At 41.7% G+C, this 20,756-nt stretch overlaps 1 protein-coding gene across 1 annotated transcript; it reads left to right on the top strand.

The window, feature by feature from the left end:
* The first annotated feature begins 17,865 nt into the window (after nucleotides 1-17,865).
* Nucleotides 17,866-20,484, top strand: LOC149455754 (serine/threonine-protein kinase SBK1-like). The gene is made up of 3 exons (XM_089685853.1): nucleotides 17,866-17,983; nucleotides 18,833-19,035; nucleotides 19,783-20,484. Exons 1-3 carry the CDS (start codon nucleotides 17,866-17,868, stop codon nucleotides 20,482-20,484), a joined length of 1,023 nt encoding a protein of 340 aa, XP_089541979.1.
* The last annotated feature ends 272 nt before the right edge of the window (nucleotides 20,485-20,756 follow it).

Below are 20,756 nucleotides of genomic sequence, written 5' to 3'. Positions count from 1 at the left end.
AACATCCTTGAGATATACAATACAGTAAAATCAAAAGAGTTATGAGGAATGTGGATAGGGATAACCATATGGCCTATTGGAGGTACGTGCTCTGCTCCAGAGGGGGAAGAGACCTTGATATTAAGAGGCCCCATTTTTTCTGGAACCGCAACGTCAAGGCTTTTAGTGACAAGTCTAAGTCAAGTTTTTCTCTACGAAGAAGATGTAATAGATCTTGCTTGACCTCAGGAACTGAAGGCGGAGCGGAGGATAGCCATTTTCTGAGAATGATCCGTCGCGCAATCATGAAGCAGGTGGCTAGCCAAGCCTTATTGCGTTGTATAGCTAGTAATTGAGGTCTGGACTGCTCCAGGCGTGTAGAGGGGAAATTGCCAAATATGAGCAGAAAGGGACCTTGTGTCGGGCAATAACCCGTGACAGAAGCAGCGAATGTCTCCAGTTGTTTCTAAAATTCCAAGATGAATGGACAATACCACAACTTGTGTAGCAATGTGGGTCGTGGAGATTTGTACAGGGGGCAGCTATTTTGAATCTGGAGAGGTGGAGATGGTAGAGGAGGAATACAGGGACTTAGACAGGCATAGATTCAGTGGTTTATAAATGTTTGAGATCTTAAATGTTTTCCGCTTCAGCAATATATCCACCATAGACGTTTGGAATCTTCTTGGTCTATTCCGGCATGTGCTTGAGATATGATCTATGCCTTGCTGAACCATTAAGAAGTGATGGGGTGGGAGTTGGTAGCACTCACTAATATGAGAGAAGGGGAGGGCAGAGCCTGAGATAGTGTCAAATAACTGCGCAAAAAGCTTCAAACCTTGTTGAGCCCAAGTAGCATAGGCGGCATGAAATTGAGGCAAGGGGAAGGATGGGTTACCATGGATCGGTAGATAACAGGAAGTCCAAGGGGACAAACCCAGCCTGAGTCTCACTTCCTTCCAGGCTACGGCTGCTCAGCCCATACAGTGCATTGGCAGGATGGCGAGCTGCTTGCACAGTCAGCTATTGCCTGCACTGTATGTGATGGGGTTGGCGCGATGATGTCATTGCGCCGGGTACTCGTATGTGGGCGTTTCTGCATGTGGGCAGACCCGCCTGGAGACGGATAGAGGAGCGGTGTTTCGGTTCCTAAGACCATCGGAAATATGTGTTTTCCAATGGTCTTAGGCGAACCGTGTGAAAGGTTTGTTCGACCCCCAAAGGGGTCGCGATTCACAGGTTGAGAACCGCTGCTCTAAAATTAAAAAGAAAACTATACAAACTGTACATACACGTTAGAGTTCAGTCACTCAGCTTTTTGCAGGCATTTTATGCACCTAGTGTACATTTCTGGGTGCTTTCCTGCTCCAGGTGCTACATGCAGCCAGCCATCCAAGTAAATGGCTGTACGTGGCCGCACTCATTGAAACGCCAATGCCTCCTCGTGTTGGGAAAATACGTTGGACATGCATGTGTGGATAAGAGCTGATGTAAAGAAGTATCAGCGTTTACAAATATATTCCCTTGTATGGCAGGTTATATGCAGCACCTGCAGCTCCCTCTGCACACAAAAGTGTCCAGAAATCGATTGACAAATACATGAAACAAATGAATGAAAGAAGTGCAGCTCTCCAAAATCCACAATATCCCGCCTCCAAGCAAACTTGTTAATACAGAACTAATAAAACTGACGCCCCTAAATTTGCTGAAATAGCTCAGTTGGAAGAGCGTTAGACTGAATGTCTAAAGGTCCCTGGTTCAATCCCAGGTTTCAGCAGCTGTTGGGGTGTTCCCAGGAGTTTGAGGAAGTAGAATCGATCTGGATCAGCCAAATAGAGAGCGCTATATGGAGACCTGGTGAGCCATCGATTTGCCTATGAAACCACGAGCATTACTAACCCTTTATTGTAATAAACCTGGTTTTATAGAAGGCACGACGATTTATGTTGTAGACACCTTTCACACGGAGCGAAGTCCGCACTGTTTGGACGCCTGTACTCGTTCAGTTTCTGCCCGGCAGACAAGGGTGGACCCCTGTCAACTCTATGGGCAGCCGGGTGTAAACAGACTGCGCTGTCAGTTTACATCAGACTATCTCCAATCTGGTTGGGAAAAAAAGAAAAGAACGCAGTGCTATTCCGTTTTTTTTTCCTGGACCTGAAGGTAGGCGGGTTTACAAACCGACACAAGTCAGTTTACATAATCCTGTCTATAGGGCTGCATGGACCTTCCGATCAGGTCTGCCTAAAAAACTGACAAGTGGACCTGATTGAAACACCCATGTGAAAGGGGCTCTATGGAGCTGTGCAGGGACTGCTATGGAGGAGAATTGACCATTTAGAGCCTGGTGTGGCCCCATATCTTTTTGAGCTGTGCCTGGAAGGATCCTAAAGCCAGGTTCATGCCTGTACAGGTTGCAGTTGATGCATTTTGCATGTTTTTCACGTGACATATTAATGAGTTTTTGATGCGTTTTGTGCCTTTGGCAGGTGTCTTTTGTCTTATGGGAGAAACAAAAAAAAAAAACCATCAAGAATGCAAGCACTGCGTTTTTAAAAGCGTTTCTGCTGCATTTCCATTGAAATCTATGGAACAAAAACTGCAACCTGCTGCAGGAAGAAACCTTCCTGATCCTTTCCAGACAATGCACCGGTGGAAAACGCACAGATGTGAACGTGACCCATGGGAAACCATGTTAAATGGACTGTACGACGTTTCTGCAAAACTGAAAATGCACAGAAAATTGCAGAGGTGTGAACCAGGCCTAACATAGAGCTGCTTTTACATGCTGAGAAAATGAGGCCTATGTGTGACACTGCTCCTAGTTATTAGAATTTCTGCTTGAATGTTTGTTTGCTGTGCGGGGATCAGAGCTTTGTTTATAGTTCTAGAACATGAAAGGCATGCATTTAACGCTGCGACTCCCAAACAAATCACCTTGGAGAAGAGGCTTCAGGAGACTGGTCACACAGGTGGAGTCTGGCAGAAAGAGGAATAAAGGAAGCATTACACCTTCTACCTGTACCCCGAGACATCCTGAGCATTGAACCCTTGTGGTGTTGGGGCCCACTTTACAGGAAAACATGTTCAAACATGGTTTGGGGGTTTCAGCTCAGAGGGACGCCCCGAAACCACCTATAGTGTACGTTTACATTATTAGGAAGTGTTTTTGCAGCTCTTACAACACATGTCTTTTCATTTTTTTTTGGAAAGGGCTGGAGGGGGGAGAATATGAAAAGAACCTTTCTGTAGAGCTTCACAATTGCACACAAAATGCCATCAAAAAGCATTTGCAGGGTCCCTGTATTCACATGAATTGAGGCGTTCTCCATGCTTTGCAAGTTGTCAACACCAGCCCAACATTGCCAGCAGGATAGAAATCAAAGCATCGCAAGTAAGCTACCTGTCATCCACTCAGCAGCATTCATCTTCCACTGCAGCCAGAAATTCTGAACACGGAGCTATCAGAGGGGTTGATTATTTGTCCCCGGCCTCCATGCCGCTCCTGCTCTTCATTTGAGGTAGTCACTCTCTGCCTCTAATGTACAATAGGAAGAAGAGATGATCTCTTCCTGTCACTTCAGGCCACTTCTGGATCTCCTCATATAAATATCCTTCTATATGTCCTGTACATCCCTCCGCACACTCAGGTGCTGCTATGACCCCCATCTCTGTGCCCCGATAGGGTCGTTGTACTGTACATCCCTGTACCCCCAGAGTTCTCCCCTCACAGCCCGATCTCTGAACCCTGATGGGGTCACTGTACTGTACACCCCGGAACTCCAAAACTCTACCTATACACCCCAATCGCTGAGCCCTGACAGCTCACTGTACTGTACACCCCTGTACCCCCAAGCCCTCCACTTATACACAGATCTCAGGCTACTCCTGTTGCTAGGTTACCCACAACCATTTCCTCACAAGCCCACTGCAGCCAGAATACATCTCCTGAGACCCCAATATGACAAATATATACATATATACAGAGTGAAATCTATCATTGTATACATACATTAGAGAAATGTCACATAATAAAGGGACAGGCGGATTACATAACAGGACATTACACAGACATCTGGGCAGTCTAGGACAGGCATGTCACACTCAGAAAAAACACGGGGCCCCACCGAGACAACATCTTCAAGAGGGCCACATTATGTCCGAAGGAGTTAGTTCAATAAAAAATGTCAAGGGGCCCCAATATGGGCCCCAGTGTGATCAAAAACACTGCGCAGCTTTGATATACCGGGATTAGTTATGAAGCCTTACCTGTAGGCCTTAGCTGTGCCCCATCCTGTCCTGTTGCTAGAACGCTCCAATCAATGGACACTCGCCCCCAGCATCACAGGAGAGAGCGTTCTCCTCATTGAACCCCCTGACTGTACACTGCGCTCTCTCTCTCTCTCTCACATTGCTGAGCTCACCCACTGCTGTGCCATTTGGGACCCTCAGAGGCCTGGCTGGAAAAACCCCAGTCAGGGGCCCCCACATCCTGCCTTGCTGCTAGCACAGGAAAACTGTTGGTCTTTGCTCCTGTACTGCCGGCAGTTATCATCCAACGGTTTTCATATCCTAGCAACAGTCCGGACATGAGGGTTGCTAACTGGGAGTTTTTTAGCCGAGGCTTCTGAGGAGCTCAAATGGCCTACCGCTATGACAATAACATGAATGAACATTTTACAAAGCTGCAGTTTTTTTTAATATGGGCTGGAGCCCCCAGACTGCACCGGCTATTTTCTGGAAAACACTGCTATATACCCTTTCCAGCACACTTTGCAACAAATAGGATATCAGAACTTCCTTGGTAAACAACACAGATCTCTCTATTGACAGTGGGGATGAGCCGGTTTTTGTCTCCCTGCAAAGCACACAGTACACAGATCAGATATAGTTAGGAATACAGTTAACCCTTTGATCGCCCCAGATGTTAACCCCTTTCCTGCCCAGTGTCATTAGTACAGTATCGGTGCATTTTATTAGCATAGTCTTAGTGTCATTGGTCATATTAGTGTCAGTTACTTAATGTCAAAATGCCCGCCATACTATCACAGTCCCACTAATTTGCTGATCGCCGCCATTACTAGTAATAAAAATAATAAAACAAAAATAATTCCAGTTTATATATCATCATTTGTAGACACTATAATTTTCACGCAAACCAATTAACATACACTTAATTTACCAAAGACAGGTGGCAGATTACATTTTGGCCAAAATTAATTTTAATGTCCTGTAAAATAATAGGCACCACAGGGCCGTGCAATACCTACATTTCCCCATCCTTGCAAACACAATTTTAAAGCAGAACTAAAGTTCACAGACTATTCATCTCCATTCCTGCAATGGGGCCATTAGATACAAAATGAATTGGCTCAAATCGCACGGCACCTGTAGGGAAATCACATGTGATTCGGACAAAAATCCCACTACATTCCTTTTCAAACCACGTGCAATTCTTTGCCCTTAATTGATTTGAGCCCTTGATCCTGTATAGGCTCAAATGACACCGTACAAAGAAGGATCGGTTTTAGGTATTGGAGCATTTTCATGAGTACAAGTACTTTTGCAAATGCTTAGTATCGGCACCGATATGGATATCAATATTGGTAAAACCCTAAATATAATGCTTGAAAAATGCCCAATTAAAAACTCCTGTATAAGCACTTCCATAAGAACTTACTGGATGTGAATGGAGGCTAAATCACAAACACAGCAAAGCAGGAAGAAGACTCTGCATAGGTAATGAACAAATATGACTTCCCCCGTGTTCATATAAAATTTTAACCCCTTCACGCCGGTACCTCCAGGCCCTTTAAGAGTTTCAGAAGCCGGGAGGCGGGGTTTAGGGTCATGTGACCGCCGTGATGCGTCATCATGGCGGTCACATGATCGGGAAAGGTCCCGATCGAAAGAGGAGATCGGGACCTATCCGTGAGTACCGGCCATGTGTGCTGGGAGCGCACAGGGCGCGCGCTCTCGGCACATATGTCTTTTTTTAACAGAACGCAAATGTGCGGCCGCTCGGCGTCTAGGCCCAGATGCCGGGAGGCCGCACATTTGCGTTCGGCCGGCATGAAGAGGTTAAATTAGACATAAAAGCAATGTTTTTCAATCTCTCACCAACACACACTGAAAAATATTTGTTTTCTCTTGAGTGTGTCTAAAAACTGTAACTATAAATTCTCCTTAACCTGTTGCCATCTGCATAACACATACAATATTTGCAGTGGCTAAAGGGTGGTCTTTAACCTCCCTGGTGGTCTAATTATGTCAATATTTTTGAATGTCAAAGCGGTACATTGTTTTGCATGCAAATTTGTTGTTTTATATTGTAGGCCAGTAATTCTTAGGAATAACTCACTTAAATCTGTCCAAACCAGTCTCTAGTAATTATCCTGATAAAGTTTGAAACACAAAATCATAAATTATAATACAATAAAAAATTAGAATTATAAAAAATGATTATATAATAATAAATTTAATTCAATAATGTAATCAAACCAAAAACACTGAAATCTGAAATAGAGAGCCAAGTTCACACATCACTGAGCTCTGTCACAGAATCGTTTTCAGGGTCTGATGACGAATTTCCCCACAAATCATTAGCGCTCAATTCTGCAAGTGATTCTAATTCAATATCGCTGTTTTCTAGCTGGTCTAAAACCGCTTTTGACCTAAAGGGATGCTTTTTGGATGCCATGGACGTTCTCAAGTTTCCAGGCAGAAAGAACGGTAAAAGTGCAGGCAGGGCACAGGACAAAGCACTAGGGACAAAACTGAGGTGAAATGGTTTGATACAGTAATGTAATACTATCAGATTACAATGTATTGTGTGTATGTCATGTTTTTACTTTTTTGAATCTCCTGCCGGTTCTGCCCCCCTACGTCCCGACGCTCGCAGGGAAGGGAACCCGGAAGACGGATGCCAGCATCGGCCGGAGGACACAGCGGGAGGACATCGGGGGATCGCAGGACAAGGTAAGGATCGGGGGATCGCAGGACAAGCACTACAGTGTAATCCCGAGTGTGGCTCGGGTTACCACTTTTGGTACTATAAATCAACCCCGAGCCACACTCAGGATTACCGCCAGGGAGGTTAATGTCCACACTCCACACAAATGCATCGCTGGGTGGCCAATGCTTCTATGCTGAAAGCTCAATCCCAGCACAGAGACCAAGTTGTCAAAGACATTTTCCACTAACGATCAGTAACTGGTCAGGACCGGCTCTCCATCATGTGACCACTGTGACAGCCTATCGCACTAGTCACATGGTCACCTAAACTCCCTGCACCCAAGGCATGCAGAACCTTTTAAAGGGACATCGAAACGGGAGGGAAGAGGTTAATGAAATGTTATCATTACATATCATAATAATACATAATATGTCACTTTTGTATGCAGTACATGATAGCACAGTTTAATCTGTTCCTTGGATCATAGTAAATTGTTTCAGTGCAGATTTTATCTGTTTATTGTACCTGCATTTAGTACGGCTTTGTCAATTTTGTGCATACATTAACAGGTAACACAGATAATACACAGCTCTAGGGGGGAGATTTACTAAAACTGGGCCACACAGAACCTGGTGTATCTGTGCATAGTAACCAATCAGCTTCTAACTTCTGCTTGTTCAGTTAAGCCTGGACAATGAAACCTGCAAGCCGACTGGATACCAGACTCTGTGTGGCCCCGTTTTAGCAAATCTCCCCCTAATGCAGGGAATAGACGGGTCGTTTATCGATCGAATTTTCGTCGCAGGAAAAATCGGCCGATATTCACGCCGTTAGTGGGGCCAACCCGTCGGTCGTTTTTCGTGGATTTTCTCATTTAGTATTATTGATAATGCTGGAAAATCCACGAACAATGGCCGTTTTACGTGGACATTGGTGGCAGCATCACTGCCAGCAACGACCGATTTTTCATTTATCGGCCAAAAATTCGGCCGATAAACGACCCGTCTATGGCCAGCCTAAGCATCTCCCAATGTTTTCCTCTAGAAGCTCTAAGATTTCCCCATAATGGACAGAATGTGGCTGCAGCACTGAATCATATGCAAGTTCCCATTGGGAGTATTGGATCGACAATCACTTTGCCTGAATTAAGAGCTGACTCGTGTATTCCACTGAATCAAATGCTGTTTATTTTTACCCCTAGTAATAATAAAAAAAGACAGAGGTATACTGAAAGGACAACTACACCGTGCAATTAAAATGAGACTGCCAATTTGCTCCAGAGAAAATAAATGAAATCATGAAAGCTTCCTCCTACCAAATCTTTGTTTTTATTTACAGTATGTTTTATTTCATCATTTTATAGTATTATCCTTAAGTGGTATTTTACCTATAGTAGCAGCTCTGATTCTGGTGTTTTGTAGCTAGAGCTGAATTCCAAGTACGGGTATTTTACATCAGCTCAGATCAATGGAACTATGTATATGCAATACCTGACCCCAGACTGGAAATCTCTATAGTAGGCATCATTACTCCAGTGATCTCCACTCCAATGCTGAGCACCTGCCAAGCTGGAGCATGTCTTTGGAGTGTGGGAGGAAAACGGAGTACCCAGAGGAAATCCAAGCAGGCACAGGGAGGACATTATGATTGTACAATTCTGTTATGACCTTCAGTTGAACCACTTGAGCTCCAGGTTTCACCTTCTTCATGACCAGGGAATTTTTTGCTATGTAGCACTAAACTGCACTACTTTAACTGGCAATTGTGCGGACATGCAACACTGCACCCAAATAAAATTTATATCACGTTTCACACAAATAGAGCTTTCTGTTGGTGGTGTTTTATCACAACTGGGTTTCTTATTTTTTATTATATAAACAAAAAAGACAGAGAATTTTGAAAAAAAAAATATTTATCACATTCTGTTATAAAACATAGCCAAGAAAAAAAATAAAAAAACTTGAATTTCTTCAGGCCAAAATGTTTTCTGCTACATGTCTTTGGTAAAACATCCTAATAAGTGTTTATTTCTTTGTTTGTGTCTACAAAGTATTGTATATAGTATCTCACGGAAGTAAGTACACCCCTCACATTTTTGTAAATATCCTATTATATCTTTTCATGTGACAACACTGAAGAAATGACACACCTGTGACCTTGTAACACTAACGAGTCACATGACACCGGGGAGGGAAAATGGCTAACCGGGCCCAATTTGGACCTTGTCACTTAGGGGTGTACTCACTTTTGTTGCCAGCGGTTTAGACATTAATGGCTGTGTGTTGAGTTATTTTGAGGGGACAGCAAATTTACATGTTATACAAGCTGTACACTCACTACTCCACATTGTAGCAAAATGTCATTTCTTCAGTGTTGTCACATGAAAAGATAGAGTAAAATATTTACAAAAATGTGAGGGGTGTATTCACTTCCGTGAGATACTGTATGTTTGAACATTGACCGATTCTGATGTACTTTTTTTTACGGTTCAGCAACTGGGGTAGCAAAATTTGCCTGGTGAGGCGGCCGGCTGACGAATGCCTTTAAAGAATTATTTCGTCCTCAGCACCTAGGGCTGTTTAAGCATCCATCAGCAGCGTCTCCATCATATGGTGCAGGATTATCTAGTGGCAAGAGCAGACTTGGAAACCTTTTCAACTAAGGATCCACTGGGTTACTTGAGGATGGATCACTGGCCAGAAGTTGCTCAATATGCAATTGAGCTACTGGCCTGTCCTGCAACCAGCATGCTTTCTGAACAGACATTCAGTGCTGCTGGAGGTTTTGTGACGAATAAAAGGGTGCATCTGTCCACAGACTCCATTGACCGGCTGACATTTATCAAAATGAATCAGTCCTGGATCAACAGCAGCTGTAGAGCAGGGTCCAATCCTGCACTGATCAAGAATGACTCTAAAGGTTACGGTGTGAAGGCAGCACCAACTGTTCGCCTGCCAAACCCCCTCTCTTAGTGCACAGTCGCCACTGCACACTTTTGCTTCTACTGCAGCCTTACGCAGTGTGTTCCTGGACACTGCCGAAGACAGAGGTGAGAAAACTCTCCCCAAAATAAAAACAAAATTACATTTAAAAAAAAAAGAAATAAACATTGTGGGTCCACCTTCCCTTCCCCAATCCATACCAGGCCCTTTAGGTCTGGTAGGAAGGTTAGGAGGGACCCGGCTGTAATAAAATTCAAAATAAAGTGCATGGGATTCCCCCCAAAAGCCCTACCAGGGCCTATAGACCTGGTAGGACCTTTAAGGGGAACCCCGCCACCAAAAAATGGGGGGGGGCATGGGGTTCCCCCTAAATTCCTACCAAAACACAGGCCTGACAGGAAAGGGGGGGATGGGGACGATGGGGACAAGGGCCTCTTCCCCACAACCCTGGCAGGAGGGGTCATTAGCATCAGAGTACCCTGCTGCACCCCTTGTGCAATGAGTAAGGGGTAAATTTTGAAAAAATAGACTCCAGACTTTTGAAAATAGTTGAACAAAAAATAAAACTGCTTTTGACAGGTCATGTATGCTTTTCTTTGTTTTTTTTTTCAAAAGCCAATACCAGTCAGCTGAGTACTTGCTGCAATATAACAGGTCTGACAGTTGCCAGCAAGATGTAAACAATTGGGCAGAGCTAACTGCAGTGGCGAGTGGCAGAGGGGTCAGTGGGCGTCCGCTTTTTCTTTTTTTTTTTTTTTTTTTTTTTTTTAAAGGACTTGTCAAAAACAATTTTGTTTTTTTGTTCAATTTAAAGGTATTTTTCAAAAGACTGGTCTCTTTTTTTTTTTTTTTTACTGAATGTAACCCTTTAATGAATGTGTAGGGGTACCCCCTTACTCATTCACAAGGGGGGGGAGCATCAGGGTGCCCTGTAATTTAAAGGGGTACCCAGATAATGAGCCTCCCTGCCCTCAGACCCCCCAAACCACCAGGCCAGGTTTGTAGGGAAGAGGCCTTTGTCTCCATGTCGAGGTCAAGTGGCCTGGTAAGCCATGGGGGGGCACCTACCCTACCAGGCCTGTGCTCAGATCAAGGGTCAGGTAGGAATTTGGAGGGGACCTCACACTTTTTTCCACCATTTATTGAGGTGCGTGGTTTTCCTTTAAAAGCCCTACCAGGCCTAAAGGCCTTTTTTTTTTTTTTTTAATACTTTAACCTCCCTGGCGGTATGATTATTTCAGATTTTTGGTGCTGAAAGCGGTACCATTTTTTTGCATGGAAATATGTATTTTTTTTATTGTAGGCTGTAATTTTTAGGAAAAACTCACTGAAATCTGTCCGAACAAGAGTCTAGTAAACATCCCGGGTATGATAAAATTTGAAACACAAAATCATAAATTATAATTTAATAAATAATCATAAAAATAATAAAAAATTTAATTCAATAATATAATCAAACCAAAAACACTGAAATGTGAAATAGAGCGCCAAGTTCGCACATTGCTGAGCTCAGTCGCAAAATCGTTTTCAGTTTCTGATGACGAATTTCCCCCACGAATCATTATCACTCAATTCTGCAAGTGGTTCTGATTTACTATCGCTGTTCTCTAGCTGATCTAAACCGCTTTTGACCTAAAGGGACACTTTTTGGACGCCATGGACATTTCTCAGTTTCCAGGCAGAAAGAACAGACAAAATGCAGGCAGGGCGCAGGACAAAGCACTAGGGACAAAATGTATGTAAAATAGGTTGAAACAGCAATGTTTTACTGTGTAAAATGTAAAAAAAAAAAAAAGGACATTTTTTAAAATTTTTAAATTTCCCGCCGCCGGCGGCGCCCGTACGTCCCGACGTCACAGGGACAGGACACAGAAGCCGGATGCCGGCATCGGCCGGAGGAGATGGCCGGGGACGCTGCAGGGGACACATCGTGGGAGCGCAGGGTAAGGTAAGGGAAGAACACATGCCGGAGCAGCGCCGCATGGTATTCCCGAGTGTAGCTCGGGGTTACCGCTTTTGGTACTGAAATGTTACCCCGAGCTACACTCGGGAATACCGCCAGGGAGGTTAAGCAATGAAAAATGACTAGCCCTTTAAAAACTTTTTTTTTTTTTTCTTTTTTCACTGGTTCATGTTCTTCAAGGCAGTACCCAAATCCCCATGCCCCTTTTTTGGCCAATACCTTGCATATAAGCCTTCAAAATGGACACTTTTGAATTTACAAGTTCAAGTCCCACAGACTTGTATTGAGTTTGAAGTATGTGGTCGAATGTTCAATACTTTCGAATGTTCAACTGCGAACTAAACACGGGGGTGCTTGGCCCATCACTATTGGACACCATCAGCAGTTTTTCCATAGGCTCTGAAGTGAAAGTCTACCTTTCAAGTTATTTTTAGAGCAAGTGTGCTGACTAATTTCAGGTTGCAATTTTCATCCTTTTTTTATGGCTCTAGTGCCGTCTCTGCGTGCATGTAGGTTGGCCGGATCAGACAACCATTAATCCTAAATTAAAGGTGTTGGCAGAGCTTCTTTCTGTCCATTCAATTCATCACCTTCAATTATTTCAAAGGTCTTTCTTGGAAGCAGACTTTGTGTTGGTGATGCCGCTCGGCCTCACCACTACCTCCTTGGAAAGCAAAGTACCCCAAATTCAGCACTATGCGGGAGAACATTTTCAGATACACTGCTGCAAGAAGGTGTGACCCAGTGATGGCACACAGAAGTTGCTGTAACTGTTTGACACAAATTGACCTTGTCAATTATATTTTCATGTAAGGTTTGCTTGCGTTTTTTTGTTTTTAATTTGTTCACTGTGTATCTGGTATAAATGCAGCTGTGTGGCTACCATAGGGCACATTTGCCACATCGTAATTGCATGACACTGCAGAATACATAGGGATCTGATTTCTATCCAAAAGCGTTGCGTGATTTTTAAACCTCTTTTTATGTAGTCTGACATGAAAAGATGATTGAGCTCTCCTCATAATGCTATCTTCTGTATTTTGTATATATAGTCTTGTGGTCACTGCACCAGGTAAAGAATATGATAAATTCTAAGTACTGATTTATATCTTTTTTGTATAGAAAAGCTAGCTGCCATTTGTAATTCTACTTTCGCTATTTCTGCCTCTTTATTTCCACTTCAATACAGATTTAACATTGGCTAGGCAATTCTTCTAGACAAGTCACTTTTAGGCAAAAGTTAGTAAGCCCTTTTTCCTACATTATTATTCGTAAAGGGAATTTATCAGGGTGGGCATGTGGAAGCAGTTAAAGGAGCAATCTCCGGGGTATCCTATAAGCTTTGTGATTTAGTTGCAATAGTGCCTTCCACAGTTTGTCTTGACATGTTCTCGTTATACTCGCTGCATATTTGGAAGAATGCTGAGCCCCAAAATGTTGTAAGTGATCTATAGGTAGAATTAAAACCATCAATTGTGTTTTGTTAGGGTTTTGGGGTTGTACTCGACATGTGAAAAGAATACTTAACTAAAGATGCTGTTTCAGCCACGGGTCCCTCCATTATATGGCATGGCCGATGATCAGCACAGACACATGCTTAACGCAAGCTCTGAGTCGAGACAAATATTTCCAGTCTAGCTGTGTGTTATATACTGGACTTGTGTGTAAGCAATCGACAACTCACCCCCCATGCAAACAGAAAAGGAGAGCAGTGGTCTGCCTTGTCCAAATTATTATTATTATACAGGATTTATATAGCGCCAACAGTTTGCTCAGCACTTTACAATATAACGGGAGACAATACAGCAACGATACAGTTCAATACAAGAGGGTTAGGAGGGCCTGATCCTTGGAGCTTACAATCTAAGATAATCACATTCCTTTGTTATTTAAGGTAATCAGACCTCATACAGCCCTTTAACCAAAGCTTGGAGACATTCTTAAACATTTGTGAGACCAACATTAATAGATTGTAAGCTCCCAGGATCAGGCCCTTCTAACCCTCTTGTATTGAACTGTATTGTTGCTGTATCGTCTCTCGTTATATTGTAAAGCGCTGAGCAAACTGTTGGCACTATATAAATCCTAAATAATAAGGAGATGTGCAATTTGCAATTTCCCAATCAAATTGTAAGATCTGTGTAGGTATGGAAACTTAAATTTGCTAATGTAAGCGCAATCGGTTTTTTAGGTTAATTAGATCTATAAAATTTGCTCAGTTTAGTTCTATTATTCTTATTTATTTTTCATGTTTGATGCCTCTTATTTGACTAGTTTAATAAAATGGTATTTTATTGTTATGCCTCTGTGTCTGTCTCTTTCCTCTGTGCAAATGGTGTAAGGGTGTCCACAATGCTCCATCTTTGGTCTCACTATTCCTTGTGGTGAGTCATTAGGCTGTGCAGGAGGGTCCCAAGGTTGCTGGGTGGGAAGTTGGCATACAGGATATAAATTTCAAACCGCATTAACGTGCTTGCTATCACCATGGGTAGCTTTTAGCTGATGCCAAATGCAGTACAATGTGAAGTAATGGGCCAAATATTTACATTATTTGGGGCTTTTAACACCAATTTTAATGGTGGTAGTAAACTGCCAAAACAATTCTAAAAAATCTTCTCCCTGCAAGTTTAAAAGCATAATGCATACTAGCACATTATGAAAGACCTGCTGGAAAACAAAGCCCTCCAGCAGAGTGCTGTCACAGCTCCCCAAGGCTTCCATCTTCACCTGGTCTTCCTTCTGGGTTTGAAAGCTGTGGCCATCTGATCGGCCGAGCCGCGATGTCCTTACACCCCTGCGCATGCACACGGGAGTTTCAGCTGCGGCACAACTCTCTCAATGGATGGCACCCCATCCACTGAGGACACAGTTAGCGTGCACCAGTGACCAGTGACGGTGCGTCTACAATAAATAACTCCTAAAGGACATATTTAGGAGATATTCACAGTACCTACAGGTAAGCCTTATTAAAGACTTATCTGTAGGTAAAATATACCAAAATGGCTTTACTTCCACTGTAAAAAAAACTATATGAATAAAAGTATATCTCTTCTTACCCTGCAGCCATACCCTTACTAGGTCTACAGTATATGCAGTAATGTGCATTACAAGTTTGGGTTCAAGGCTTCATGTTATTGCATACACACCACAGTGTGTATGTTTGTTTATATAGTGCGGGGAAGGATATCAGGTTATTCTTTCTGTGTTAACTGGAGATTCACCCTCTTTCCCTCCCAGTGACATGGTTCAGTAGGATAGAATTGTGAGAAATGTAAAAGCTTGGTCTCATTAACCATTAGACAACTGAACTTTCAAAACCTAACACTTTTCAAACTAAACTCTAATCTTGTATGGCCAGTGTTAGTTACTTTGAAGGCTAACCTATTAGTGGTAATGAACTTTGGCCCCCATATGTAGGATTCTAATTACTTGCAAAGATCCTGCAACATTTTCTGTAAAGGGGTGGACCTGCTACCTTGGTTTAGCATGAAGCCCCATACTACATTGCTCCAGTAAATGGTAAATTCCAGACATGATGACAGACATGTTGTGCCATAAAGAAGGGGTTTGTGGTCACATAGGTTACCAAGTCTAAAGAAAACAATTAAATATTGCTAAATGAGGACCTTCAGGCTTGATTGATAGGAGTGCCAAAGAGCAATAAAGACAAGGGAAGGAGGGAAGGATGTGCCATATGTAGAAATTAATATCTCTCTATCTACACATAGACACACACACACCATTGGCAGTGTTTTTAATATCGTTTAATTTATATCATTTTTTGTGTACACGCCCTCTACCTTTTTTTTGCACCAGAATTTTATCTTATCAAAAGAGCAATGATAGTAAAAATGAACTCCAGGCAGATGGCTAAACCAATGAACTATATAGGAGCCTTTTAGTGGTCAAAAGATTGTAATTTTGGGTTTGATTTACAAAAACTGGAGAGTGCAAATCTGGTGCAGTTGTGCATGGTAGCCAATCAGCTTCTGGAAGCTGATTGATTTCTATGCAGAGCTGGACCAGATTTTGCAGGCTCCAGTTTTAGTAAAGCCCCCCCCCCCCCCTCCTTGTCATTGCTAATTGGATTCTAAACACTGTGGTCTTTTCTGTGTTAGGTGTGTCCCAGAAAGGGAGGAGTTCTGTATTTGCTGCAATTCTTAGCAAACAATACCTAGACAGCTTTTTAACTACATAACTAAATCAAAAGTTGATTAGATTGCTCTACCCTGTGCTTGGGTGGTGTACTGAGCATGCATATAAAGTAGTAGAACTTTACCATTTACATCTCCAGGTTTTACTAGTAAACAAACATTAAACAATAGATATGGAAAGACAGGGGAGACCTTTTGTTGTTAGACCTGTGTATTACTAGAAGATTGAATAGGGTGAAAAAAGGCCAGAATGTTAGCTGCAGTGCTTTTAAAATCAACTTTACTGCTTTAAGGGTAATTCAATTTTTAAACACTTTATCACAAAGTTAATATTTTATCCTGAGACTGCAAAACAATCAAGAGTTGCAGAATGATATTCCCATTCACATCTAATCCTCAATTCAATTGACAGCTGAGTATCTTTTGTATCTATTGTATCTTGGGAAATAAAACCATGCAAACCCATGCAGTTTCAATACAAAATACCACTCATTTTAATTTCAAAAATTACATAAAAACCTTAATATGCAAATCATAATCTTATATATGCAACCATTTAGATATTTAATAGCCTATAAATGGCTAAACGGCTAAACTAAAGCCCTTGTTTCACCAAGTAGCCAAAGGTGTATACACAATTTAAAAATAGCTGAAAGGCAAAACTTTAGTTTATTTTGGATAGAGTGAAAGAAGGTTGGGATATTTGTCAGTTTATCATTTCTATCTGTGCATCCAAAAGCTGAGTTTTTTGGTTCTATAGATGTCAATGGAAATGCTGCATAGAAGCATGTAGTGCATTTTTGATGAGTTTTAAATCTGCCTAGCTACAAGAAAAATAAAACAAAATTGCAAAAATGCATCAAAAATGTGGCAAAAACACAGGTGCATAAAACACAAAATGCAATGGAGAAACTCAACCTGCATACGTGTGAACGTAGCCTTACTCTATCCCCCCCCCCCCCCCCCAAATAGTTTTGCTCTATTTTAAAAAAAGAAAAAAAAACTTCTAGTATTACAGAACTGAGCAAGGCTCCCTCACTGTATAGGAGATCATTTTATTTAATATATTTGTTACACACCATTGAACAATACTTTATTTAGATTTGTACATTTTTGTTCAAGCATTGCATTAAAATAAAAATTATAAAATGTGTGATGGTTAGTAAATGTTCTGTAGTAGGGATGTGGTGTTGATACTAATCAGTAGAAGCCTAATCATTCAGATATATATTTGAATAACCTTTTGTTAGAATATCAAGGTTTAGCATAAAAACCCTGTACAACCCAACAAACCAGCAGTACACAGGCTAATTGGAGCTCTGACCAAGATATTACTTAGATTTCTGTAGTACACTATATTAGGAGTGACACTATAGTCATAAAATGGTTTATGAAACTTTAAAGAAATTAAAAGTTCCAATAAATCATTGGAACAGAAGATATTTAATACCAAGACCAGAGTAGTGAGAATTGGTCATTTCCAACCAATAGTTGACATCCTCTACAACACCAGTTTGCATAGAGCTAATCTCGCCAAGTTTTAATTTGAACATGTCAAATTTCCTCAGAGGCCCAAATTTCAACATTAGCAATCTAAAACCTGGGACAATAAAGACATGCCCACTCCCTACTACCTCTTGTGACCTGAACCTGTAGACACAAACAGAAAGGAATCACCTTGATTGGTTAAGTTCAAGTGATGCCTCAATTTGCATTCTAATGAAGGTTTGTGGTTTCCTGGCTTGAATCCTGGCTCAACTTCTCTATAAAAAGACAAACGATAGTTTGTGGACCTCACATATCTTCTTAGGGTCCTCAAGATCTTTTGGATACCGATTTCTGCACAGAACATCTGATATTGCTATATTCACAATGGCAGCCCACCTAACTTGTGAGAATGAAACAATTGGAGAAGAGCGATACGAAATCCTGGGACATCTTGGCGAGGGTAGTTATGGAGAAGTTGTGATGGCTGTTGACAGGGAACTGGGTAAGTGAATTCTTAAATAAGTACAAAAAAAATTCTAATTTGCAGACCATTTGAACATATAGAACAGATAGCACAAACATTAGCATCTTTACTGATTAAATGACCTTATTAGAGGTATGGGGTTTGTTGCATAAATTTGGGGAAAAGACCATGATGCACAAAGATCTAATTCAGCACTAACAAAATAAAAAAACTGGTTGAACAGTGCAAAATCCCATTCAGGCAGCTGGCATTGTTCCTACAGAAAATAAAAGCCTTTCCACCTGTTATCAATTTCTTGAGTTGGTCCTTTTGCATATCTTAACAACCTGCCATGAGTAAAACATGAAGGCCACATTTTTTGAACTCCTCCTGAAAGTACTAGCTACTGGTTGTTATGCCACAGAGCAAGCCTTAATATTTTACAAAAGTACATATTTGCATACAGGTTCCAGGTCAGGGATTCTATAAATTCAATTGGGTAGATTCAATATGGCAGCCAGGTAATTGGCATTTTGAAGAAGAGCTCACCAAAATCAGGCTTCCTTTTTCTCTCATGACAGATTCATGATGATCACACACAGTTATAGTGGGTCATAGGCAGCTAAGTATGTAACAGATTTGACTATAAACTGATGGTCCACTATGCACAACCTAGACACTTGGCATTTAGATGGGAAGGGACAATAGATCTAGCTGCATAGGCAGCTACATATCTCACTGCTAGCAAGGGCCTAGAGAAGATGGCTACATTTTGAAGAAAAGCATCCAGTCTATGTAAAATGAATGGGCTCAAGTATTGGACATCACCCAGAGTTTTAGATGTCCAAGTCTTATTGTAATCAACTTTGTTTCCCTCCTCTTTAACAGGTAGCCTTGTTGCCCTAAAAAAGGTAAAAAAGGAGCGAACCAGACTAGAAGCCTTTCTTCATGAAGTTTGCATGTCACTCTTTGTTACTGGACACGAGGGCATAATATCTACCCATTCGAGAATTCTGGAAAACTCAGACTGTTATATGATCAGCCAGGAATTGGCACCTGCTGGATCTCTTCACTCCATCATCCAGCCAGGGGTAAGTAAAGCTAATGAAGTAGCTGACACTTTAGCATTTGCTTGCTAATTCTATAGATTAGTCCTAGGGATCCTGGAGATTAATAGAAACTGGTGTTTTGTCATGGATGATACTTTCTATATATTGCATGCATTTATACCAAATATTGTTGGCCTGGTTGGAGAGAACTAAGGAAGGGCTAAAATCCCCAGTCAGCTATTTTCTCTGCACCATCTGGGCAAGATTTTCCTTAATCCAATCAAGAAGTTGGAACAGGAGGTAGTAGGAAGTCTACAACGTTAGGGGAATTCCCCTCTTAAACAGTTGTCCCCATTGGAAGATTTCCCCTCATCTCTTGTTCTGTGACAACTGTAAAATTTGCATTCGCCATTAATTTTGTCTTTAAAAGCAGAAAGACAAAAATAGAGATTACATCCCTCCTTCCCCCCCTCCCTTCCTAGTGGGCACATAGATAACAATCATGATACAGGTTGTGATCCTTCACCATTCTATATTAAAGGTTAGTCTGGTTTTTAAGCCAGAGGTAAAATTTAAAACTAGTTAGACCTCCCATATTTCCTTCATTGCCCAATTATTGCTGAAGTAGTTGGAGATTGGTTACACTGATGTTCACATATAATTCCATCTGCAGATTTAAAAAGTAACCAACGTTGTATTGAATTTTGATATTTTTGAATATTACCTTTTAGTAAAATAGTGTTATTTTAAAGCCAAATATCCTATAATGAATTGTTTTAACTTTTCCAGATGGGAATTCCAGAAAAGCTGGTCAAACGGTGTGCACTACAGCTTACCCAGGCTCTTCAATATATGCACAGCAAAAACCTGGTGCATAGGGACCTAAAGCCGGACAATATTTTACTTATGGACAAGAGATGTCATAATGTCAAATTAAGTGACTTTGGACTGACTCAGTTTGCCGGTACAGTTGTTCCATCAATGGCACCCCTCAATACATTCATGTCCCCGGAACTTTGTGAACTGAAGCACAGGGAGTCAATTGTGGTGGATCCTAGTGTTGACATCTGGGCCCTTGGTATTGTATTGTATGTTCTTCTCACTGGAAACTATCCATGGGAAACGGCTTCAGCTCAAGATCTATGGTTTCAAAGGTTTATTTACTGGCAGAACAACTCTGACCATGTTCCACCACCAAGTGGTTGGGAGAATGTCAGCAGGAGGGCTCAAGATTTATTTCACATACTTCTTGCCCAAGACCCCAGCTGCAGGAACCAAGTCGGAGTTGTTCTAGATTTTCTTCATTTTCCTTGGAACTTTGAAGTTGCCACCCAAGAAACCATGGATCTTGTGGAGCAGAAGGAAGAGGAGGATATTGCAGCAAAGGACAGTGAGGTAGAAGTCATTGTGCTGGAGAGTGAAGAGGAAATAATTATAATAGAAAACCACGGTGACATTGAATACATTGTTATCAATTATTCCGGCTCTTGAATTTACTTCAGTTAAAATCTCAGCAGTGCTTCTTTTGAAAGAGACCAGCAGTACCTAAGCTCTGAAGTTGAAGTCTAAACGGACCCCAATTATTGTCCTAAAAGGAGGAGAATAGTTGCAGAGCTTCTCTGCCCAGCTCAAATCATCACCGTCATCTCAAAAAGTATTACTGAAGTGGTGAGATAGAAGGAACAGGGACAAGCATTTATCTTGTGACTATTTCAAAGGTTTTTCTGAGATGTGGACCGTGATGTCACCGGCCTCATCACTAC

The sequence above is a fragment of the Staurois parvus genome, unplaced genomic scaffold, assembly GCF_062004578.1.
Source record: "Staurois parvus isolate SC_StPar_1 unplaced genomic scaffold, SC_StPar_1.0 ptg000388l, whole genome shotgun sequence".
Taxonomy (NCBI): Eukaryota; Metazoa; Chordata; class Amphibia; order Anura; family Ranidae; genus Staurois; species Staurois parvus.
This window is presented reverse-complemented; position numbering and strand designations above follow the sequence as displayed.

Bases quoted from the DNA above. Each gene is read 5' to 3' on its own strand.
- LOC149455754 (XM_089685853.1), top strand. From the start codon at position 17,866: ATGGCAGCCCACCTAACTTGTGAGAATGAAACAATTGGAGAAGAGCGA. The intron at 17,984-18,832 runs GTAAGTGAATTC...CCTCTTTAACAG, and splicing joins GGCTGTTGACAGGGAACTGG to GTAGCCTTGTTGCCCTAAAA. The intron at 19,036-19,782 runs GTAAGTAAAGCT...TAACTTTTCCAG, and splicing joins ACTCCATCATCCAGCCAGGG to ATGGGAATTCCAGAAAAGCT.